Source organism: Bufo bufo, chromosome 8, assembly GCF_905171765.1.
Source record: "Bufo bufo chromosome 8, aBufBuf1.1, whole genome shotgun sequence".
NCBI lineage: Eukaryota > Metazoa > Chordata > Amphibia > Anura > Bufonidae > Bufo > Bufo bufo.
In genome coordinates, this window is record NC_053396.1 from 185,890,280 (window position 1) to 185,916,651 (window position 26,372).

Sequence of the window (26,372 nt, forward strand, 5' to 3'; positions counted from 1 at the left end):
AATGCATCAGGACAGACAGCAGCATCAGGTAATTGGTAATGGTGTATTATAAGGCCTACACATAGCTCGGCCTAAAACATCAGGATCAGGACAGAAAGCAGCAGCAGGTAATTGGTAATGGTGTAGTATAGTAGTATAAGGCCTACACATAGCTCGGCCTAAAACATTAGGATCAGGACAGACAGCAGCAGCAGGTAGCTACGGGGACACTTGCTGGGGGGCTCCACAGCGGTGGAGATAGTGGCTTTAGAGAGAGCAACAGTTCTCACCTGGACACCCCGGGGCAGCACCACAAGCTGAGATGCCGCCACATCTGTTGATCCCTCCCCGGCACCTCGCAGGGACACCCAATGGGCTGTGAAGCTGAGATAGTGTCCCTGCCCATGTCTGCTGGTCCAGTCATCCATTGTGAGATGCACCCTGTTGCTGACAGTGTGATCCAGCGACAGGGATACATTCCCCACAACGTGCTGGTGTAGGGCAGGGACGCCGGTCCTTTCAAAGAAATGGCAGCTGGGGACACGCCATCTGGGTTGGGCCTGTTTCAACATCTGCCGAAATTGATTGCGATCCGCAATATTGAAGGGCAGCAGATATTGGGCGATAACCCTTTCCAGGAGCCCATTGAGTGAACGCACCTGTCTGTCCCTGGGTGCGTAGGCCATGGTGCTTTCAAATGCCTCTGCGACCGACGGATGGCGCCGGACGGCAGTGGAGGCAACAGAGGAGGCAGAGGTCTGGGTACCAGTACTAGTACCTCTAGGAGAGGGAGTGAGGGAGTGGAAATGCATTGTTGGAAGGGGGTGTGGTGGCTGCAGGACAGTGGCAGGAGCTGCTGTCCCCTGCTGCTGCTGCTGCTCTGAGACGGGGCAGAGGACTCTGTGACACTGGCTTGTGTCACAAAAGACACCACTGCCTCTGCTCTGCCACCACTGCCTTTGATGAAATTGGGCAGCTGCCACTGAATTCGAATATTGCCCCTGCTGCTTATCACTACTCCTGAATTAAAATTGTGGAAACCAGCTTCAGCTTCCTCTGATGTAAATGCCTACGGAGTCCTTTTTTTTTGGCTTTGCACAGGGAGCAAAAATGTTATGCACAATTCTGATGGAACTCCTGATCTTAAGAAACTGGACTTGGACTCCAAAGCAGAGGCTCTCCTGTCATGTCTTGTGTGCTGTGGAGATCAAATGCAGATGGAGCAGATAAAAACACATAAATAGTTTCAACTTACTGAAGCTGCTTGATTTAATTGTAAATAGATGGTAAAGGAAAAGTCTGCTGGTGTGTTGTATCAGCGTCTTCATTATGTTTACTGCAGGACTTACGACAACGTAATTCGGTCCATACAGCAAAAGGAGGTGAACAATTACCCATCAATTTTCCCCAAAAAAACCTGTTTTACCTAAAAAATTTCACCACTACATAATTAGGTCCATACAGCAAAAGGAGGTGTACAATCACCCATAGTGTTGAGCGAGCATGCTCGGCTGAACTGCTGTTCGGCTCAAGCATCGCTATGCTCGGCACATCCGAGTGCTCGGCTGAATACTGCTCTGAAGAAGAGAGGGTGTCTGGTTCACAAAAAAAGGTTAGAAATTGATGGAAACCCCATCAAAATGGTTTGGAAACAGCATTAAGAGGATGGCTGGATGCGTCTTGGACTCCTATTATCTACAACATACAATAGACAACCACACAAAGGCTATATGCCAAAAGCCAGGTATATGCAAGCCATCAATCTATCCATGAGACAAATGACAGGCTGAGTCAGCATACCTTACAATGGCAGCTTTGTGCACTATGAGACATTCCAAACCAGCTCTCATCTGACAGAGAGCCAATAAGCCTCAAAGTTATTTCAGATCTGTTGGATGGCTTGGGTGGACCTGCGCACCTAGATAAATATCATTAGGGAGACAAAAAGCTTTTTAATTGTCCTAGCATAATATTCAATAACCTTTCTATACAGTTTTCTCATGTAAAAACGAATTTGCATAAACATGGTCATATGGGAAAGACATGCAAAAAAACAGCTGAAAAACCATTTACATGGAAAATTTGCGATCTACACTACTCATGAATGCCGCCATCTATTGGTTTCATAGTCTTATGACAAGAGCAATAGTATTGTCATAAGACTAAGAAACCAATAGATGGCGCTGTTCATGAGTCATCTATTGGTTTCATAGACACATAAAAAATTTCACCACTACGTAATTCGGTCCATACCGCAAAAAGGGCTTTACCACATATAACTGCACCACTTAACGACAAATAGGCCCTTATTTTTTTCCACTTTTACACTACACAAGGTTTTCAACATATAAGTGCAACGCTGAACGCTGAATATATATTTTTTTTGCCACTAACACACGGCAGACAGGGCTTTAGAATATATAACTGCAACGCGCAAGGGCGAATATATTTTTCTTTTGCCACTAATACACATCAAAAAGGGCTTTAGAACATGTGACTGCACCGCTGACTGACAAATCTATTTTCATTTTGCCACTAATACACGCCACAAAAGGCTTTAGAGCATAAAACTGCACCGCTGACCGGCAATCATATTTTACTTTTGCCAATAATACACAACAAAAAGGACTGTAATTTTAGAACTTCACTGCACAACGGCTAATAAGCCCTTTTTTCACACTAATACAATCCAATAAATGCTTTAGCGCATATAACTGCACCGCACAAGGGCAAATAAGACATAGAAATATTTCCTTGTAATAAACCTGTTAATGCCTGTTTCAAACAGCACTTGCACCCTAATAAGAACGGTTTGCTGGAATTACAGAGCTGTATAATGGCAATTTGAATCCCCAGTCAGTACAGCAAGGTATAATAGGATTGCTTCTATTACCCAGGCTGAAACCTCCCCTATTGAACCCTGTTCAACATAAATGCTGTGGAATGATTCCTCCCTATCCTTTCCATACACCTTGAATAATCTTGCCCTGCACATGTAAATCGTTTTTTAGCACAATTAAGTTATTTTCTAACACTGTCCCTAGCGCCTGCTGACGTCTCTCCCTGTATTAAGTACACTGGTAAGGCCTCTTTCACACTTGCGTTGTCCGGATCCGGCGTGTACTCCACTTGCCGGAATTACACGCCGGATCCGGAAAAACGCAAGTGTACTGAAAGCATTTGAAGACGGAACCGTCTTCCAAATGCGTTCAGTGTTACTATGGCACCCAGGACGCTATTAAAGTCCTGGTTGCCATAGTAGGAGCGGGGAGCGGGGGAGCAGTATACTTACAGTCCGTGCGGCTCCCGGGGCGCTCCAGAGTGACGTCAGAGCGCCCCATGCGCATGGATGACGTGATCCATGTGATCACATGATCCATGCGCTTGGGGCGCCCTGACGTCACTCTGGAGCGCCCGGGGAGCCGCACGGACGGTAAGTATACTGCTCCCCCGCTCCCCACTACACTTTACCATGGCTGCCAGGACTTTAGCGTCCCGGCAGCCATGGTAACCACTCTGAAAAAGCTAAATGTCGGCTCCGGCAATGCGCCGAAACGACGTTTAGCTTAAGGCCGGATCCGGATCAATGCCTTTCAATGGGCATTAATTCCGGATCCGGCCTTGCGGCAAGTGTTCCGGATTTTTGGCCGGAGCAAAAAGCGCAGCATGCTGCGGTATTTTCTCCGGCCAAAAAACGTTCCGTTCCGGAACTGAAGACATCCTGATGCATCCTGAACGGATTTCTCTCCATTCAGAATGCATTAGGATAATCCTGATCAGGATTCTTCCGGCATAGAGCCCCGACGACGGAACTCTATGCCGGAAGACAAGAACGCAAGTGTGAAAGAGCCCTAAATGGCATAATCTAAGATGGCTGACACTATTTATTGGGCTACATCTCCTGTATAACATTTGCGCATCCTAAAAATATCTGACATCCAGTGTACTTTTTCCGTAGACGCTGCGAACAGAGACATTATCTGTGCTACATCTCCTGTTTAACGTGTGCGCATACTAAAAATATCTGTGACATCCAGTGTACTTTTTCTGTAGATGGTGTCCGCTGCGGACAGTTACATTACCTGCTTTACATCTCCTGTATAATGTTTGCGCATCCTAAAAATATCTGTGACAGCCAGTGTACTTTTTCCGTAGACGCTGCGAACAGTGACATTACCTGCACTACATCTCCTGCATAACTTTCTGCATCCCAAATATCTGTGACATTGACTGTAATTTTTTCTTAGCCGCTGGTGACAGCAGGGACATTACCTGCGCTACATCTCCTGTATAAAGTTTGTGCATTATAAATATCAGTGATATTCCCTGTAATTTTTTATTAGCCGCTGATGACAGCAACATTACCTGCGCTACATCTCCTGTGTAACGTTTGCGCATCATAAATATCAGTGACATTCAGTTTAATTTATTTGCGAATGCATTTACAAAACTTGCGCTACTGTATGTGTGACATACTTGCAAGCATCTATACCATTTAATATGCAGAAGGCGAGCAGTAAGGGACAGGGAAGTGGCCGTACTGCTGATGGTGCACGTAGAGGCCGTGGCCCTGGGCGCGGTGAAACTGTGCCTGCTGCCAGAGCAAAATAAACAGTCATCCACGATACCTAGCTTCATGTCCCAGTCACACCAGTGTGACCAGGTGGTCGGTTGGATTGCAGCAGATAATCCTTCCAGTCGGTTAAGCACCACCCTGTCTTCCACAAAGTCCAGTCTCAGTAGCCAAGAGTCTGGTCAACAGAATCCTCACCCTGATCCTCCTTCCTCCCACCATGGAGAGTCTTGCCAAACAAGTGATCCCACACTTAGATATTCTGAGGAGCTTTTTTCATCGCCATTCCTTTATTTGGGCCTCTCGCCAAGCCAACTTGAAGAGGGACATGAGGAGATTGTGTGCACAGATACCCAAACTCTTGAGAATCCACAGTCACAAGCCTTCCCTCGTTACTCAGTCCTCAGCCACCACTATTTTTCCTGGTGTGCCATCCCCGCCTTACACCAGCATGTGTCCCATAACATCACCCGTGCCCTGACCAACGCAGTTATTGGGAAGGTCCACTTAACGACTGACACATGGACAAGTGCTTATGGCCAGGGATGCTACATTTCCCTGACAGCACACTGGGTGAATGTTGTGGAGGCCGGGATCGAGTCGTACCCTGGGATGGCACAGGTGCTACAGACGCCAAGGATTGCGGGCCCTACCTTCATCGGGATTTCCTCCACCACCTACATTAGTGGCTGCAATCCCCCCTTCTCCTTCTACACTTCCACCTCAGAGTTATCATCTTGCAGCACCAGTCAGCCATCAGTCAGTAGCTGGAAGCAGTGTAGCACTGCAGTGGGGAAGCGGCAACAGGCCGTGCTGAAACTAATATGTTAAGGTGACAAACAGCACACTGCTGAAGAGCTGTGGCAGGGTATAAGGGACCAGACTGAACTGTGGCTCTCGCCACTCAACCTACAACTAGAGATGTTGCGAACATAAAAATTTTCGTTCACGAACGGAAAACGCGAATTTTCGCAAATGTTCGCGAACGGGCGAATCGGGCGAACCGCCATAGACTTAAATAGGCATTCGAATTTTAAAACCCACAGGGACTCTTTCTGGCCATAATAGTGATGGAAAAGTTGTTTCAAGGGGACTAACACCTGGACTGTGGCATGCCGGAGGGGGATCCATGGCAAAACTCCCATGGAAAATTACGTAGTTGACGCAGACTCAGGTTTTAATCCATAAAGGGCATAAATCACCTAAAATTCCTAAATTGTTTGGAATAACGTACTTTAAAACATCAGGTATAATGTTGTATCGATTAGGTAGTGTAAGGGTTACGCCCGCTTCATAGTGACAGACAAAACTCCCCGTTTACCACACCGCAAACAGTCCATTTGCACAACCGCAAACTCCCCATTTGCACAAGGTTGGATACCAAGCTAGCCATGTCCCGTTCCATGTCCTCACTGATGTCATTGAAGGTCTCTTCCTCCACCCAGCCACGTGCAACACCAAGGGTCCCCGAAAGGTGACAACAAGCCCCCTGGGACTCCTGCTGTGTTTGGTCTTCCACCTCCTCAAAGCCACCCTACTCCTCTGACTCCTCTTCTTCAGACTCCTCTCTCTGCGTTGCCTCTCTCTGCATTATTATAAGTGTGTTAAGTAGTACTATTCCTATCAGTTTAATCCCTGTTACGTCCCCTATCAGTGTATGGAATAGATTTTAGGAACCGGGAGATGGAAAAAGATGCTTGGTCGGTCCTCCTACTTCCAATTTGGGGCACTGCGCGTGCAATCTACTGTGCCACCAGATAGGAGTGGTGTGTTAAGTAGTACTATTCCTATCAGTTTAATCCCTGTTATGTCCCCTATCAGGGGACGTATATCGAATAGATTTTAGACAACCGCAAAGAGTTGTCAATAGTTGACACACTCATGACATAAATTTTATTCCTCTATGCGTCAATCTTGGTGTAGTGATGACTGTGCTCGTGCGCACGTTTGAAGGATTGCAGGCGATGGGGGTTTTTCAAAGCCTATGGTCGTGCTGAGGTAGTTTAGTGACAGTTAAGTGACCCAGAAAACAATGATTCTGCAGTGTGGGCCCATTGTTGGCCTAGTAGGCTTTAATGATCACCTTAGATGATCACAAAGAAAATGAATGTTTTTTCTATGCAAAATTATCCAGCCAATCGCTTTTGGTCTGTTCACAATGAAGCAACAACCTTATCATCTGGGGTGTGCCAACATTGCCATTGCCAACACACTCAGAGGTGGTCGCTTTATTGTGATATGCAAGCCCCTTCACCACAGCAAGGTAACGGGGAATTGACACATGCATGTGCCTTTTTTTTTGTTTTGCTTTGCAGCCACAGTGCAGCACCAGAGGCCAGAAAAATTAGGCATGTACACATGCCTGAAAAATTAGGTATTGTTGCAGCCACTGCTGTGGCAGCAGCCGGAAAAATTTATGTTTTCCAGGCAGAAAGTGCACTAAAACATTGCGCTTGAACCCTAGTTGGTGGCGGAGAAGTCACGCAAGTCATCCGGCATGCTATTTATTTTAATATTAAAGGTTTATAATAAAAATAAATAAAATCTTCCATACTTCCATTTGATCGTGAAGAGCCCACCGCCGCCATCTTGATTGAAGATCCAGAGTGAAGTCTCGCATGGTGCGTGATGACGTCATCACGTCAGCCGGCATGTTAACGTCATACTTCACCACGCATAAGATTTCACGCAGGATCTTCATTCAAGATGGCGGTGATGGGCTCTTCATGCTGAAACCAAACGGATGAGGTGAGTATGTTTTTTTTACTCCATTTCGGAAAAAATTGATTAGTTACTACAAAGTACTAAGAAATTCGGCTTCGCGGCAAATAAAATTTTCCCTGAAATTCAGATCAAAGTCAACTTCAGACAGCTCGTTCGCTCAGTACTAGTCATGGGGTCATGGCATCTGGCACTGTGCCCCATGATTATTTATAATATCTCTGAATGGCTGATTTACACTCTGTAGCATTTGAGTGGCATGGTTTGGTTTAAGATTGTAGACTGTCCTAAGGACTTCATGGTCATAGAACAACCAAACAATGGTATCTCTGGGTGCCAGGACCACTAAATCAAGACTACGTTTTCTGAACTTCCTACATCAGTGTTTTGGTCTGATAGCGAAATTTAACTAATATAGTGCTGTAGTATTTTTTTTAATAGTGTCAATTTTTTCCAAAAGTTCAGAAGAGACAAAAAAATTAGACTATAAAAAAGAAGATTATAGCACTATATTAGCTAAATTGCAGTCTATATGTGTATTTTATAAAGATTCTCTATATTGCAATAACTTCGTTTTTTCGAATATTTGTAATATACACATATAGACTGCAATTTAGCTAATATAGTGCTGTAACATAAAGAGGAAAATTATAAATCAGTAATGAGAATCGTTACTGATTTATCATTTCCCTCTTTATGTTGGATAGTTTATGTTATGCGACAAATAGGCAATTACATATGCGAGTGAATTGGATCACATAAGGGCTGTATGCTATTGGGTTGGCTTGGTCGAATAGAGAATATAGCGCTATATTCGACAATTCTACCAAGCCAACCATAAGTAACTGTTGGCTTGGTAGAATTTTTGAATGTCGAATATAGCGCTATATTCTCTATCTTCGTCTATTCGATCAAGCCAACCCAATAGCATACAGACCTTATGCGACGCAATTCACTTGCATATTTAATTGCCGATTTATCGCATAACATAAACTATCTTACATGAAGAGGAAAATTATAAAATCAGTAATGAGAATCGTTACTGATTTATAATTTTCCTCTTTATGTAAGATAGTTTATGTTATGCGATAAATCGGCAATTAAATATGCGAGTGAATCAGGTCGCATAAGGGCTGTATGCTATTGGGTTGGCTTGGTCGAATAGACAAAGATAGAGAATATAGCGCTATATTCGACAATTCTATCAAGCCAACCCATTAGTGATAGTAGTAATTTTTACTATCACAAAATTTGTTATACTAAATTACTAGCTCTAATTTAGTGATATTAAAGTAAATTACTAATATGACTAATGGGTTCAGATGGACAAAAAAACGAATATTCGTTATAACGAATATATTTTAATATATTCGCAAATTTACAAAGTTGTAATATTCGTACGAATATTTCGCTATTCAAATATTCGTTCTCATCCTTAATTGTGAGCCAAAAACAGGATTGGAGCCTCAACAGACATAAGGTATAAGGGAAAGATCTGCACCTGTTCTGTGTTTAGAGCCGCACCTGGTTTTGGCTCAAAAACACTGATGCAAATCACTGACAAAAACACTGATGTGTCAATGAGGCATAAGGCTAACTGTTGGGCAGTCACACATGAGTCTCTTTGATAGCCACACCTACTGGTATAGGTTCTGTCCACCCAGCCAGTCATGATGCTTGACCATTTAGTCAATCCGGAGGTCTAACTAATTGGCCAGCCAGGAGACTCAGTCAGTGGACCAACAAGGGGAAATATTAGTGCAACCTGAGAGGTTGGCTCTCTGTTTGAGTCTCACTACTCCTCTGGATTAAACCCTGCCCATCTAACCTGGATTTACCCTTGGACTGTCTAGATTCCTATTCTTCTGTTATTCTGACACTTGTAGTCCTGACCAATTATTATAACTGGCTCTAACCTTGACTCTGTCCTTAGATTTTTTTTCTTGTTCTGATATTCCTTTCTGATTATCCAGCTTCTACCCCAGATTGTCTGATACTTCTTTTATCAGTTTGCACCACCAGTCAGCAGAGGATATTTATCACACAAAGCCTACAGGTGATTCAATAGGAATGTTTTTTTTTATTATTTCACCCTTTTATACTACAGCAATTAGCGAGGGACAAAACGCATCTCATATGGATGAGGGGTAATCTCAATATCCGAAGGGTCTTCATCTGATTCCAAATTGAATGTCTGCAGGATAGAGATGAGAAAAAGGAAAATCTCCATTCGTGCCATTCCTTCTCCTAGGCAAATCCTTCGCCCTACCAAAAAAAAGTTCAGATGTTTGCTTTTGAACAATATCTTAGTAAACGAAAAATTATAATTGGGCTTAATCTTATCATCAAAATGCATGAAATTTGTATTCCATATCATTGTCTGAGTAATACCTGCTGAAAATGGCATGAAAGCTTCATTCTTCTGAAACTCCCCTTTTTCATTCAGAAAATGTCCCGGGTCAAATTTTGTTGGGTTCCTGAAGTATTTGGGGTCTTTAAGTACAGAGGAGAGGAAAACAAACACTGTGGTATCCTTCAATGCAATAAAAAGAGACAATATAAGAATGAGGAACTACAGTACTACATATAATATCAGAAAATTTAGACTAATTTTTTTTTTTTACTGGAAGGGTAAATCTGTGGGAAAACTAATCAACTAATAATTCTCCAGTAGCAACCCCATAAAGTAAATGAAGCATTAAATTTTGATTTAAAAAATAATTGTATCAATATATCAATATTAGTGTTGGGCGAGCATGCCTAGTAGTAAGTATTCCTATACAGCAGAAGTCTCATATATTTTATTTTTTATTTAAATAACTAGCCATGCAGCTCTAGAGTGTAGTGGTTAACATTATGAACTGTAATGTAGAAGGCTGTGAGTTCGAATCCCGTCAGAAATAGAGGCTAAATTAAACTTATATATTTTTAGCAATTGTAAAAAATGTTTAATTACTATAAAAAAAAATACATATATATATATATATATATATATATATATAGTACAGACCAAAAGTTTGGACACACCTTCTCATTCAAAGAGTTTTCTTTATTTTCATGACTATGAAGGCATCAAAACTATGAATTAACACATGTGGAATTATATACATAACAAACAAGTGTGAAACAACTGAAAATATGTCATATTCTAGGTTCTTCAAAGTAGCCACCTTTTGCTTTGATTACTGCTTTGCACACTCTTGGCATTCTCTTGATACGCTTCAAGAGGTAGTCCCCTGAAATGGTCTTCCAACAGTCTTGAAGGAGTTCCCAGAGATGCTTAGCACTTGTTGGCCCTTTTGCCTTCACTCTGCGGTCCAGCTCACCCCAAACCATCTCGATTGGGTTCAGGTCCGGTGACTGTGGAGGCCAGGTCATCTGGCGCAGCACCCCATCACTCTCCTTCATGGTCAAATAGCCCTTACTTTCAAAGTTTTCCCAATTTTTCAGCTGACTGACTGACCTTCATTTCTTAAAGTAATGATGGCCACTCGTTTTTCTTTACTTAGCTGCTTTTTTCTTGCCATAATACAAATTCTAACAGTCTATTCAGTAGGACTATCAGCTGTGTATCCACCTGACTTCTCCTCAACGCAACTGATGGTCCCAACCCCATTTATAAGGCAAGAAATCCCACTTATTAAACCTGACAGAGCACACCTGTGAAGTGAAAACCATTTCAGGGGACTACCTCTTGAAGCTCATCAAGAGAATGCCAAGAGTGTGCAAAGCAGTAATCAAAGCAAAAGGTGGCTACTTTGAAGAACCTAGAATATTACATATTTTCAGTTGTTTCACACTTGTTTGTTATGTATATAATTCCACATGTGTTAATTCATAGTTTTGATGCCTTCATAGTCATGAAAATAAAGAAAACTCTGAATGAGAAGGTGTGTCCAAACTTTTGGTCTGTACTGTATATATATGTATACAGCGATCTTCTGCATAGACATATAGGCTAAATTAGATTTAAATACACTGACTCGAGCACACGCGATGCTCGCTCAACACTAACTATTATATATTTAGAATATATAATATATTATAATATATGTAAATATATTATGGCTAAAACATCAGTAGTAGTTTCCCACATATATATCAGAAGTATGATTATTTTTATATATATATATATATATATATATATATATAAATAAAAATAATCATACTTCTGATATATATGTGGGAAACTACTACTGATGTTTTAGCCATAATATATTTACATATATTACAATATATTCTAAATATATAATAATTAGTATTAAGCGAGCACCGCGTGTGCTTGAGTCACTGTATTTAAATCTAATTTAGCCTATATGTCTATGCAGAAGACCGCTGTACAGTGGGGGAATCCCCCAGTGTGAGTCCGCGATCTGACTCCATATATAGCTATGCCCATATATGGAGTCCGTTTTGGGGACACCCAGTGTATTTAATTCTAATTTAGTCTGTATTTCAGAAAAGTTTCTGCCAGTATTTGAACTCACGAGCTTCTGCATTAGAGGCAAGCATCTAGGTTGGAAAACCTCATAGTAATTTCTGTATCAGTAAGTATTCCTTCTGTATAGGAATACTTACTACTTTAGAAACTACTATGAGGTTTTTCCAACGCGGTTTATCACTGGGTTGTATAGCCCAGTGGTTAAGATTCTTGCCTCTAATGCAAAAGGTTGTGAGTTCAAATCCCGGCAGATACATTTAAGAAATAGAGATTAAAGGAAACCTGTCACCTCCAAAAGTGATATACACCCTGTACAGAATTATTAGGCAAATGAGTATTTTGACCACATCATCCTCTTTATGCATGTTGTCTTACTCCAAGCTGTATAGGCTAGAAAGCCTACTACCAATTAAGCATATTAGGTGATGTGCATCTCTGTAATGAGAAGGGGTATGGTCTAATGACATCAACACCCTATATCAGGTGTGCATAATTATTAGGCAACTTCCTTTCCTTTGGCAAAATGGGTCAAAAATAGTGAGATATCTAGAGAGATATCTTGCAGAGGGATGCAGCACTCTTAAAATTGCAAAGCTTCTGAAGCGTGATCATCGAACAATCAAGCGTTTCATTCAAAATAGTCAACAGGGTCGCAAGAAGCGTGTGGAAAAACCAAGGCGCAAAATAACTGCCCATGAACTGAGAAAAGTCAAGCCAAGGTAAGAAAGGCTGAAAGACGACCACCACTGAACAAGACACACAAGCTGAAACGTCAAGACTGGGCCAAGAAATATCTCAAGACTGATTTTTCTAAGGTTTTATGGACTGATGAAATGAGAGTGAGTCTTGATGGGCCAGATGGATGGGCCCGTGGCTGGATTGGTAAAGGGCAGAGAGCTCCAGTCCGACTCAGACGCCAGCAAGGTGGAGGTGGAGTACTGGTTTGGGCTGGTATCATCAAAGATGAGCTTGTGGGGCCTTTTCGGGTTGAGGATGGAGTCAAGCTCAACTCCCAGTCCTACTGCCAGTTTCTGGAAGACAGCTTCTTCAAGCAGTGGTACAGGAAGAAGTCTGCATCCTTCAAGAAAAACATGATTTTCATGCAGGACAATGCTCCATCACACGCGTCCAAGTACTCCACAGCGTGGCTGGCAAGAAAGGGTATAAAAGAAGAAAATCTAATGACATGGCCTCCTTGTTCACCTGATCTGAACCCCATTGAGAACCTGTGGTCCATCATCAAATGTGAGATTTACAAGGAGGGAAAACAGTACACCTCTCTGAACAGTGTCTGGGAGGCTGTGGTTGCTGCTGCACGCAATGTTGATGGTGAACAGATCAAAACACTGACAGAATCCATGGATGGCAGGCTTTTGAGTGTCCTTGCAAAGAAAGGTGGCTATATTGGTCACTGATTTGTTTTTGTTTTGTTTTTGAATGTCAGAAATGTATATTTGTGAATGTTGAGATGTTATATTGGTTTCACTGGTAAAAATAAATAATTGAAATGGGTATATATTTGTTTTTTGTTAAGTTGCCTAATAATTATGCACAGTAATAGTCACCTGCACATACAGATATCCCCCTAAAATAGCTAAAACAAAAAACAAACTAAAAACTACTTCCAAAAATATTCAGCTTTGATATTAATGAGTTTTTTGGGTTCATTGAGAACATGGTTGTTGTTCAATAATAAAATTAATCCTCAAAAATACAACTTGCCTAATAATTCTGCACTCCCTGTATAAAACTTCCAGCATTACCTTATAGCAGCCCCCAGTCTGTAACTGATCATGTGTGTGAGCCAGAAATTTGTGAATCCATACTTCAGAAAAATGCTTTTATTAATCTCCCTGAGCGCTCTGTTTGCAGTGTGCTTGAAGTCAAGGGGGCAGCGGCCTCCTTGCTTCAAGTCAAGCAATGCCCGCCTTTTCCCTGCCCCCTCCTGACTATGATTTACATATTTACCATTCCTTGGGGTTGTGCCAGTCTGGCGCCTGCGCGGTGCGCCGCTTGTGACTGCACGATCCCATCTCGGCCTGCAGCAGTCAGCCGGGCATATTTTTGGAATTGCGCATGCGCCGGCCAGCTTGATTCGGCGAGCACGCACGCTCAGTTCCAAAATTATGCCCGGCTGACTGCGGGAGCCAGAGATGGGATCGTGCAGTCACAAGTAGCGCACTGCGCAGGTGCCAGACTGGCACGATCCCAAGGAATGGTAAATATGTAAATCATAGTCAGGAGGGGGCGGGGAAAAGTCGGGTAATGCTTAACTTGAAGAAAAGCACACTGTAAACAGAGCGCTCAGGGAGATTAAAAAAGTGTTTTTCTGAAGTATAAATTAACTAATTTCTGGCTCTCACACATGATCAGTTACAGACTGGGGCTGCTATAAGGTAATGCTGGCAGTTTTATATCACTTTTGGAGGTGACAGGTTCCCTTTAAATTTATGTTTTTTAGTAATTGTAAAAAATGTATGGCACTAAATAAATGTGTAATATGTATATGTAATTTACTAATTACAAAAAAAAATTATATATAAATATATATATATATATATATATATATATATATATATTATACACTATAAATATACTATATACCGTATTTTCCGGCGTATAAGACGACCGGGCGTATAAGACGACCCCCAACTTTTCCATTCAAAATAAAGGTTTTGGGCTATACTCGCCGTATAAGACTACCCCTGAATGCCCAGCCCTCCCTGTCTTCAAGATGATCTTCTCCAGTCCAGGGAACTGACTGCAATCTGTGGATGGCACTGATTATGGGTAGGGGGATCTGTGGATGGCACTGTTATGGGAAGGGGGATCAGTGGATGACACTGCTATGGGGGGGGGATCTATGGATGACACTATATAGCATCTTATGCTATATGTGTCATCCACAGATCCACCCCATGACAGTGCCATCCACAGATCCCCCTCCCATAACAGTGCCATCCACAGATCCCCCTCCCCTAAACAGTGTCATCCACAGATCCCCCTCCCCTAAACAGTGCCATCCACAGATCCCCCTCCCCGACGCTCACAGGAGTACATTTATAAACTGTAATCGGTAACTTTAACTTTAATCATCGCTCATCTGTTTACTAGGATACCTTACTCTCAGCTCCGGTAACAGCAGGCAGTGCGGGCGGCGCTCACTCACTGAAGTCACGCGCCTGCAGCGGCTAGTGGGAGAAGCAGGCACGTGACATCAGTGAGTGAGCGCCGCTCGCACTGCCTGCTGTTACCGGAGCTGAGAGTAAGGTATCCTAGTAAACCGATTACAGTTTATAAATGTACTCCTGTGAGCAGCGTGGCCCTGTATATTCTAACCCCCAGGCAAGCGTCCCCGTCACCATGAGAACGCCCGGGGGTTAGAATATACCATCGGATAAGAGTATACCCGGCGTAAAAGACAACCCCCGACTTTTGAAAATAATTTCTACTGTTAGAAAGTCGTCTTATACGCCGGAAAATACAGTATATATATATTTCCCCAGTCGTCTCCATGACAGCACAAACTGAGATTGCCTTCCTCTGATAGGACAGGAAAAAGCACACAAAGAGGTTAAAAACCCCACCCTCACCCCTCATCGCCAGTGTTTTTTCCTGTCCTGTCAAGGAAGAAATGCCAGAGAGGTGCTGGGAGCCCTTCTGGGTTTCCTAGCTTTCTATTTTCTATTTTTACTTTTTTCTTCTCACCCTGCTACGGCGGGGTGTCACTGGTTAGACCGGAGGTCGGTTCCGGGGTCCGGCTCTCCCTCCTCCAGGCACGGTCTATGCCCCACGGTCTATGCCCGGGTCACCCTCACTTATGGTGATCCCGGCGAAGTTCCCTCTGCGGCGGCCCAGGCGGGCTTAAAGCAGTGAGGTAGGGCGGCTGGAGCGACGCTGTGACGCGCTTCCCTCCAGTCGCCGGGTGATGATGTCAGACGCCGGGAGGCGTGGCCAGCGTCGTGACGTCACGGAGGCCGCGGCCGGCGCCAAATTCAAAGAAGGAAAGCCGATTCTGCCGATCTGAGGTCTCCACGGTCACCCTACCTGCTGACAGCAACGCAGGTGGACGGGAGCTGCGAAGATGAGCGCCCCTACCACCACTGGCTCGGTTCCTGAGCCTCCTACCACTCTGGGCGGTGTGAGTAGCACGCCGCACTTCCTGGGTCTGGATTTAACGGAGGAGGCAGACTCCTTTTCTCCCTGCAACACCAAGGGAGGAAAGGGTCAACCACTGCAGGGAAAAATAAACAATATGAAAGGGTGCCAACCCTTTCATATTGTTTATTTATCCCTGCAGTGGTTGACCCTTTCCTCCCTTGGTGTTGCAGGGAGAAAAGGAGTCTGCCTCCTCCGTTAAATCCAGACCCAGGAAGTGCGGCGTCTGTTCTAAGCGCCTCGCTTCCTCAGGGTCCAAGTTACTATGTAAGGACTGCACCTCTACCGTGGTGAAGGCTGAGTCCTCTAGCTTCATGGAGGAGATCAAGACTCTGGTCAGAACGGAGGTCCAATCAGCGTTGGCCGCTAGGGACCCCCCTGCCTCCCCTATACCCCAGCCCGGTCAGGGCCGCAGACCACCCTCTTCCAGAGGCCTGGACTTCTCCGGGAGTGATCTGGACTCGGCCGACTCTGTCTTGTCAGATGCGGAGACTTCGGCTAGATCTCAGGAATTGGAGGAGAGTAGTGAGTACAGGAGATTCCTCTTTAACCCAGAGGATATAGAAGAATTGATCCGAACCATCAGGGCTACTATTAAGATGGAGGTCCCTAAGAGATCCAAGTCAGTCCAGGAGGAGATTTTCGGGGGCTTAGGGGAGAGGCACAAATCGGTGTTCCCGGTCCCGGACAATATCCAGAAGATGATACGGGCAGAATGGGAGAAGCCAGAGAAGGGTTCCTTTATCCCACGGGGCCTCAAAAGGCGATACCCCTTCAACGAAGCGGACTGTGCCGACTGGGAGGCCATTCCCAGGGTGGATGCTCCCGTCGCTAAGGTAACGAAACGAACGGTCCTTCCTTTTGAGGAGGCAGCGCAGCTCAAGGACCCTCTAGATAGGAAAGCCGAGAGTCTGCTCAAGAGAACCTGGGAAGCTACAGCAGCTCTCCTAAAACCGGGGGTAGCAGCGACATGTGTGGCTCGTACACTCACAGTGTGGCTTGAACAACTAGAGCACCATATAGCGAATAGGGCCCCTCGGGAGGAGATCCTGGATAGTATGCCTCTTCTGAAGAAGGCTACTTTCTTCCTTGCTGATGCCGCTGCAGAATCGGTTAGGCTTTCTGCCCGCACGGTGGTTCTGTCCAATACCACCAGACGGGTACTATGGCTTAAAGCCTGGTCGGGCGACACTGTATCGAAAAACAGGCTGATATCTCTACCCTTTCACGGTCAGTACGTGTTCGGCTCCGACCTGGACAAGATCCTTGAGAATGCCACGGACCGTAAGAAGGGCTTTCCAGAGGACAAATCCAAGTCCAGGAGACTTTCGGAGGCCCCAGCAGGATCCCAGGGCCGATAGGAGGAACCGCGAGGGTCGCGGATTTACGAGAGGCGGGAGAGGAAAAGGTTTTTTCCTTAATCCCAACAGGGGAGATCCCTCTCCCTCTTCATCAAAACAATGACATCATCCCGGTCAGAGGAAGGCTCAGCTCCTTTCTGGGGGTTTGGGAACAAACCATCATGGATCCGTATATATTAGGCATCGTAGAACATGGCTACACTATAGAACTGGATTCCCTTCCTCCGCAGAGGTTCGTCTTGACCAAGCTCACCAGGGGCCTCGAGTCTCCCTTATCCGAGGGCATAAGAAACTTATTACGCCTGGGGGCAGTAGAAAAGGTACCTGCCAGAGATTTGGGGAGGGGTCACTATTCCCCCTTATTCCTGGTCCGGAAATCGAATGGCAATTTTCGGACCATCATAAATTTAAAACCCCTGAACAAACACATCACTTACCACAAGTTCAGGATGGAGACAGTCAAGTCAGCGGTGAAGCTCATCAAAAGAGGGTCTATGATGGCTACAATAGACCTCTCTGACGCATACTTCCATATCCCAATACAGGTCCATTCCAGAAGATATCTGAGGTTCGCGGTGGAGCAAGGCAGGACAGTTTGCCACTATCAGTTCAGGTGCCTCCCGTTCGGCATATCATCGGCACCCCGCATATTCACCAAGGTGATGGCGGAGGTCGTAGCCTCCCTAAGCAAGGAGGGGATAATAATCGTCCCTTACCTAGACGACCTGCTAATAGTAGCAGAAACCTTAGATCTCCTTCACAGACACATCCAAGTGGTTCTCTCGCGCCTCCAGAACTTGGGCTGGTTGATCAACTGGGAGAAGTCCGACATGTTCCCAGACCATCGGAAGGTATTCCTGGGTATTCTCTTGGATTCAGTTCTTCAAAAATCTTTTCTCCCTCCGCTAAAGGTACAGAAGCTGAGGTCAAGGGTCCTCCACTTCACCAAGCAGTCCCGTTGCTCAATAAGGCAGGGCATGGAAATGTTGGGTCATCTCACCTCCTGCATCCCCGCGGTAGCCTGGGCCCAATTTCATACGAGACCTTTACAGAAGCTGGTTCTAAAACAATGGAACGGGTATCGATCATCCCTGGACCAGGGGTTGTCAGTGTCCCGGGAGGTAAAGGCTTCACTGGGCTGGTGGCTTAAGACCAAGAACCTGGAATCGGGGGTTCCATGGAGGCAGGAAAGTGTGTTTTCCCTCACGACGGACGCCAGCTCTTGGGGCTGGGGGGCCCTCACGGCTTCGGAGACTTTTCAAGGGATTTGGTCCGAGGACCAGAGAAGGATGTCCTCCAACTACAGAGAACTCCGTGCGGTGTGGGAAGGTCTCAGGTCCATCTAAATACAGGCCAAAAATCGCCACGTCCTGGTCCATTCGGACAATTCCACTGCGGTGGCATTTATCCAGCACCAAGGAGGAACAAGACACGGTCATCTCCAGAGGCTCTCAGACCAAATCTTCCTTTGGGCAGAAAGGAATCTACAATCCCTTGCGGCAGTACATCTGGCGTACATAGAAATCATTGGGCCCCATAGCAAGAATCTGATTTGGGCCCCCCTAACTCCACCCACCCTTGGGCTATTCCACATTGAATCTCCTTGCTGCTGATGCTTAGGGCTCATTCACACGACCATATGAATGGGTCCATATCCATTCTGCAATTTTGCAGAACGAGTGCGGACCCATTTATTTCAATGGAGCTGCAAAAGATGGGGCCGTGTGCTGTCTGCATCCATTGTTCTGTGGCCCTGCAAAAAAATATAGAGCATGTCCTATTCTTGTCCGCAATTGTGGACAAGAATAGGCATTTTCTATATAGTGCCGGCCCTGTGCGTTCTACAAAATGCGGAACGCACATGGCCGGTAACCATGTTTTGCGGATCGCAATTTGCAGACTGTAAAACACGGCACAGTTGTGTGAATGCACCCTTAGTGTGCACCAGCATCCCCCCCCCCCCACCACTTCCTGGTGACTGAGTTGGGATGGACACAATTCAACAGTAAGCAGAGTTCATTGGGGGGGGGGGGCTGGAGCACACTGTCCTGAGACCTCTATTATATATAATAATGAGCCTACAGAACCGTGTCCTTTCAACAGGAACTCTGCTTGCTGCTGTCCTCTGTCTTCCCCCCATGAACTTTTTAAACAGTCACTGACACACTCACTTCTGTGCTGACTTTGGTCAGGTGGCACTGGCACACCACAGGGGCAAGTGTTGCTGCCTGCTGGGCCCATCAAATCCACCAATGTGATGCCCCTAAACAACAACCTGTTACAGTTCCATCCTTCCCTTATAGTGCCATCCACATTGCCTCGTTACAATGCCATCCACATTGACTCCTTACTCTTTTACAGTGCCCATACTGACCCCCTTGTAGTGCTTGAAAACAGTGCCCCCTTTAACACTGCCAGGCACGTGCCCTATTACACTGCCAGCCAGTACATTTTTTCAACCTGCCCTGCTACCTCGGACTAAAGACTTTACACCCTGCTGGGCACAGGGACCGAGGACAGCAGGTATTACGACGAAGATCAGTCAGTCATAGATGACCCATAATGCATTGCAAGTGAGGTCATACATCTATACAGCAGAATGCCCACCTGGACAATGCAGAGTGAGCCCTGGCACCGGCCCTGGGGGCAGCGCTGTTGGAGTCTGTTCTCTTCTCCGGTCCAATGGGTGGCTGCCTGAGGCAGGCAGCGTGTGAGCGCGGTATACAACTGCCGCCCGCGCCCACCTGCACAGTTCTGCCTGCTGCGAGCGATGCACTAACCAATCAGCAGCAGCAGTAGCTTTGTATTGCTAAATGATGATTGGCCAGTGCAGTGCCCAGCAGACAGAAGAGAAAGGTCTATGCTGGATGTCACTGGCTGGGTCACGCAGGGAGGAACATCAGAGTGAGTGGTGTACACAATGAGGGAGGGGGCCCTGAGCAGAGGGGAAGCAGGGCCCGGGAGTCAACAGAACACAAGACAATCCTGGGGTGGGCCTATGGCAATGCCGGATAGGAATCCCGATCATGATATATAAACTGAGTCTGCAAACATAGGGGGCGAGGCCTTCCATGCACTCCGGGCCCCCCCTGCCACGGGCCCCATAGCAGCTGCGTGGTCTGCCTATATTGGCGGTACGCCACTGATCTAAAGGGATCCCTGAATCTCCAGGCGGATTACCTCAGTCGGCAAAGTCTGGATCCAGGCGAGTGGTCTTTGTCCCAGACCGCTTTCCAACAGATTCGGGACTGTTGGGGGAATCCCATCCTAGACCTGTTCGCATCAGCAAAGAATCGCAAGGTTCAGAATTTCTTCTCCCTCAATCGAAGAGACCCATGTGTGGCAATAGACGCTTTTACCCAGAGCTGGACGACTGGCCTAGTCTACGCCTTTCCCCCAGTAATCCCAAGAGTGCTCCAAAAGTTTCAGTCCGAAAGGTGCAGACTGATTCTGGTGGTCCCATTCTGGCCCAGGAGAAGCTGGTTCGGGCTCCTCAGGTCCCTCAGCCCGGAAGATCCCATTCGTTTCCGGCCGGAGGAGGGTCTTCTAACCCAGGGTCCCATACCGCACCCCAATACCAACCTCCTCAAGCTGTCCGCTTGGATTCTGAGCAATCCCTCTTGCTCAGTAGGAAGTCCAACACCTCCAAAGCGTACCTCAAGGTTTGGAGGAAGTTCGCCTCCTGGGGCGGAGTCAGGTTCAACCAGTCCACCCCAAATATCCCGCTTATCCTGGAATTCCTCCAGGATGGGCTGGATTTGGGTCTTGCTCCTAACACATTGCGAGTTCAGGTGTCTGCCTTGGGGGCCCTCTATAATACCAGCCTTTATGAGGTCCCCTGGGTAGCAAGATTCCTGAAAGCGGCAGATCGACTAAAACCCTGAGTCAGGAATATGGTCGCACCATGGAACCTCAACACCGTCCTTTTAGGACTATCAGATGTTCCGTTTGAGCCTCTGCTCTCCCTATCTATTAAGTGGCTCACTTTGAAAACCATCTTCCTAGTGGCCATATCCTCCGCAAGGAGGGTTTGCGAGCTCCAGGCCCTGTCCATACAGGAACCCTTCTTCAAGGTGCTAGACGACAAGCTAATTTTCAAATTAGAACCCTGTTTTCTCCCCAAGGTGGTCTCCTCCTTTCATAGGTCGCAAGACATAGTTATCCCGTCTTTTTTTCCTAACCCTAAAGACGAGCAGGAATCTAGATTCCACAATTTAGATGTTAGGCGTTCAGTTCTTCATTATTTACACGCCACAGAGGAGTGGCGTATCGACAAGAATTTATTTATCCAGTTTTCAGGTCCAAATAAGGGGAGGAAGGCAGCGAAGAGCTCTATATCCCGCTGGATTAGATGCACCATTTCCGAGGCCTATAAAGCCTCCGGTAGAGAGGCTCCTCCATCCCTTAGAGCCCACTCAGTTAGATCGGTCTCCACTTCTTGGGCTGAAAGAGCCTCTGCTTCGATAGAACAGATCTGCAGGGCAGCTACCTGGAAGAGGGCCCACACCTTCACCAAGCATTATAGGGTGGATGTGTTTGCTGACGAGGACTTGGCCTTTGGACGTAAAGTCCTAGGTGCTGTAGTCCCCCCCTAAGTTACTTTGTTAGTTCTCAGTTTGTGCTGTCATGGAGACGACTGGGGAAATGAGTATTACACTCACCGGTAATCCGGTTTCCTGAAAGTCTCCATGACAGCACAACTTTGTCCCGCCCTTGTTTTTTCTTTGTCAATAGACTATTTGGCTAGTTTTACGTTCTACCCCTTGTCCTAGTCCTGTTATAATACACTGGCGATGAGGGGTGGGGGTGGGGTTTTTAACCTCTCTGTGTGCTTTTTCCTGTCCTATCAGAGGAAGGCAATCTTAGTTTGTGCTGTCATGGAGACTTCCAGGAAACCGGATTACCGGTGAGTGTAATACACATATATATATATATTATATATATATATATATATATATATATATACACACACATACACATACATACATACAATCACTAAAAAACATAAAATATATAAATTTAATCTCTATTTCTGAAATGTATCTGCTGGGATTTGAACTCACAACCTTTTGCATTAGATGCAAAAATCTAAACCACTGGGCTATACAACCCAATGATAAAGCATGCTAGAAAAAACTCATAGTAGTTCCTAAAGTAGCAAGTATTCCTATACAGAAGGAATACTTACTGATACAGAGCACCCGAGCATCGGGAAGTGTTCTACTCGAGCACCCAAGCACTTTGGTGCTCGATCAACACTAATAATAATATATATAAATATGTTATGGCTAAAAACTTATATATATGTTTAAGTTAAATTTAGCCTCTTTTTCTGAAATGTTTGTGACGGGATTCGAGCTCACAACCTTCTACATTACAGCTCAGAATGTTAAGATTCTTGGCTGTAATGTAGAAGGTTGTAAGATTGAACCCTGCAATAAACTTTTCAGAAATAGAGGCTAAATTAGATTTAAATACACTGGGTGTCCCCAAGCACTGACTCGATATATGGACATACCTATATATGGAGTCAGAGCAGGGACTCCTAAGCCCAACTAGAGTCCCGACACCCTCTCCTCTTCAGAGCAGGGGGTGCCTGGTTTAATGCTCAGGTTTTGTAGAGCACCCGAGCATCGGGAAGTGTTCTACTCGAGCACCTGAGCACTTTGGTGTTCGACTAAGGCCTCATGCACACGACCATATGTGTTTTGTGGTCCGCAAATTGCGGATCCGCAAAAAAAACTGATTTTTTGCAGGTCCATTGTAATAATTCCTATGCTTGTCCGCAAACTAGAAAAAAATAGGACATGCACTATTTTTTATGCGGGGCAACGGAACGGACATACTGATGCGGACAGCACATGGTGTGCTGTCTGCGTTTTTTTGCGGACCCATTGAAATGAATGGGTCCACATCCTATCCGCAAAAAAACGGAAACAAACAACGTTCGTGTGCATGTAGCCTAACACTAATCAATATCTTTCACGCTGGGTAGGATACAAGATACAATAGAAACACAGAAAACCATGAAACAAGTGTCTAGGCCAGAAGCTGTGGAAAAAGGTCACCTCCTAGCAAATCCCTACCAACTCTCCCTGGACTTCTGTTCCCACGTTCAGACCCTGAAGGTGGAAATAAACGTGCCCCTGTGCCTAAGACTGAAGAAACCCTAAGATCCCTAAGATAGTGGAAAAGGGAAAAAGAGACAGCTTGCTTCCTCAAGCAAGGAGGGAGCAGGTGTCTCCCTAACAGTCTAGACAGAACACAAGAGAGAAACAAAACCAACTTATCTGTAGCAGAGCAGAAACAGCAATTCCTTCCTTCCTTCCTCAGAGCAAGATAAAAGCTATAACCCGCACAGGACACTGGGGAAGGGAGTAATGTAAACTCATACAAACGACCCCACCCAGTGCACCTGGAAGGAGGCGGATACAGCTCAAATTCAAACCCAAAACAAAACAAACTACACATGTGCTGCTAGCCTGGCAGACCTTCGCACATAACCTGAGCAGGGCATGACAGTACCCCCCCTTCTACGGGTGACCTCCGGAAACCCCGGTCCAACTTTATCCGGGTGGGCCCTGTGAAATGCCCTCAGTCGGCTGGCACTAACATCCACAGCCGGAACCCACATCCTCTCCTCGGGGCCGTATCCCGTCCAGTGCACCAGGTACTGAAGAACCCTAGAGATCTCGAACTCTAAATTTCCATCAACCAGAACAGGGGAGGGGGCAATGGCGATGGCGATGGTTTCACATATTTCTCCAGTAAAGACCTGTGGAACACATCATGGATCCTCCAGATCTGCGGAAGATCCAAACGAAACGCCACTGGATTGACAACCGCAGATATTTTGTAAGGTCCAATAAATCTTGGACCCAGTTTCCAAGGTGGCACTCTCAGTTTAATATTTTTTGTAGATTTTTTGTAGATAACCACACCAGATCACCCACACACAGGTCCGGACCAGTCATACGTCTCTTGTCAGCCATTCGCTTATACCTCTCACCCATCTTCTCCAAATTCACTTGGATCCTCCGCCAGATAGAAGACAAGGCAGAAGAAAATCTCTCCTCCTCTGGCATCCCAGAGGAACTAGTCCCAGAAAAGGTACCAAACTGAGGATGAAAACTGTATGCGCCAAAAAATGGCGACTTACCCGTGGACTCCTGCCTACAGTTATTCAAAGCAAACTCTGTTAGGGATAAGAATGAGGACCAGTCCTCCTGATTCTTAGCCACAAAGCACCTCAAGTAGGTCTCCAGGTTTTGATTAGTACACTCTGTCTGCCCATTTGACTGCGGATGAAAAGCCGAAGAGAGCGAAAGTTGAATGCCAAGCCGAGAGCAGAACGCCCTCCAAAACCTAGAAACAAACTGCGTGCCCCTATCAGAAACCATATCCGAGGGAATGCCATGTAATTTCACGATGTTATCAATAAAAACCTGAGCAAGAGTTATGACATTGGGCAAACTAGCTAACGACACAAAGTGAGCCATTTTACTAAAATGGTCAACAACCCCCAGAATCACCGTTTTCCCAGGGGAACTCGGCAGATCCGTAATAAAGTCCATAGACTAGTGCGTCCAAGGACGAGATGGAATAGGCAAAGGAAGAAGTGAACCATAAGGTCGAGTGTGAGCAACCTTTGACCGTGCACAGGTCTCACAAGCTGCTACGTAATCCTCAACACTCTTACATAACCCGGGCCACCAGAACCTCCGGGAAATAAGATCAAAGGTGGACTTGCCACCAGGATGTCCTGCAAGGACAGTATCATAATGTTCCTTGAATACCTTGTATCGCAGTCCATCAGGAACAAACAACCTCCCTGGGGGACAAGAATCAGGGGCCCCCTCCTGGACTCCCAACACCTCCATCTCCAATTCGGGGTACAGAGCGGAGACCACCACCCCATCAGCCAAAATCGGAGCAGGATCCTCTGAATCACCTCCCCCAGGAAAACTACGAGACAATGCATCTGCCTTGACGTTTTTAACCCCCGGGCGAAAAGTAACCACAAAATTGAATCTAGTAAAGAACAGTGACCATCTAGCCTGTCTAGGATTCAGACGCTTGGCAGATTGCAGATAAGCCAAATTCTTATGATCAGTATATACCGTAACGGGCCGTAACAAAGATATTGATCACATTTTTTGTGATTTTATATGTATGTCATTGGATTTACCAGGTCCTAATAAATATCCTATTGATCCTGATATCCTGTGGTCCGAGTGTTGTGAGTGCTCACTCTCTTTTTCTGTTTCTGTATACCGTAACGGGATGAGACTCCCCCTCCAACCAGTGACGCCATTCCTCAAAGGCCAATTTGATGGCCAGCAATTTACTATCTCCTACATCATAATTCCTCTCGGCGACCGGGAGCTTCTTGGAAAAAAAAGCACACGGAACCCATTTGCCAGGAGATGAATCCTGCGACAACACTGCTCCAACCCCCACCTCTGATGCATCCACCTCCACCACAAATGGCTGAGACACATCGGGCTGCATCAGAATGGGAGCAGACGCAAAACACTCCTTAATAGCCGAAAAGGCCTGCAATGCCTCCTCCGACCAGACAGCGAAGTCGACGCCCTTCTTAGTCATATCGGTCAGAGGTTTTACAATGGTAGAATAGTTCAAGATAAATTTTCTATAATAATTGGTAAACCCCAAAAACCGCATCAAAGCTTTCTGATTCTCCGGCTGGTCCCATTCCAGAACTGCCCAGACCTTTTCGGGGTCCATACGAAAACCAGAGTCAGGAAGCAGATATCCCAGAAACAGAAGCTCCTGCACAGAAAACACACATTTATCCAATTTGGCATATAATTTATTCTCCCGAAGGATCGACAAGACCTGTCTCATGTGATCCTGATGGGTGTTCAGATCAGGAGAGTAAATTAGAATGTTATCCAAGTAAATTACCACGAACCTTCCCACAAAATGATGGAAAATGTCATTGACAAATCGCTGAAACACTGCTGGCGCGTTAGTTAACCCAAAAGGCATAATCAGATTCTCGAAATGACCCTCGTGCGTGTTGAAGGCAGTTTTCCACTCATCCCCTTCCTTGATTCTTATCAGATTGTACACCTTGGCTCCAACAATTTCATCAAAAAGGTCAGAAATCAAAGGA

The 26,372-nt window shown here is 45.6% G+C and overlaps 1 protein-coding gene across 2 annotated transcripts in view; it reads right to left on the minus strand.

Moving 5' to 3' along the window:
- Positions 1-9,342: 9,342 nt before the first annotated feature.
- LOC121009430 (cytochrome P450 2G1-like) overlaps positions 9,343-26,372 on the minus strand; it is a 50,822-nt gene continuing 33,792 nt past the window's right edge. For both annotated transcript variants that reach the window (XM_040442542.1, XM_040442543.1), the window contains exons 9-10: positions 9,665-9,806; positions 9,343-9,538 (exon numbers count right to left, since the gene is read on the minus strand). In XM_040442542.1, coding sequence (XP_040298476.1) covers positions 9,384-9,538; positions 9,665-9,806 — 297 coding nt within the window. In that variant the 3' untranslated portion in view covers positions 9,343-9,383. The remainder of the gene's footprint in view (positions 9,539-9,664; positions 9,807-26,372) is intronic.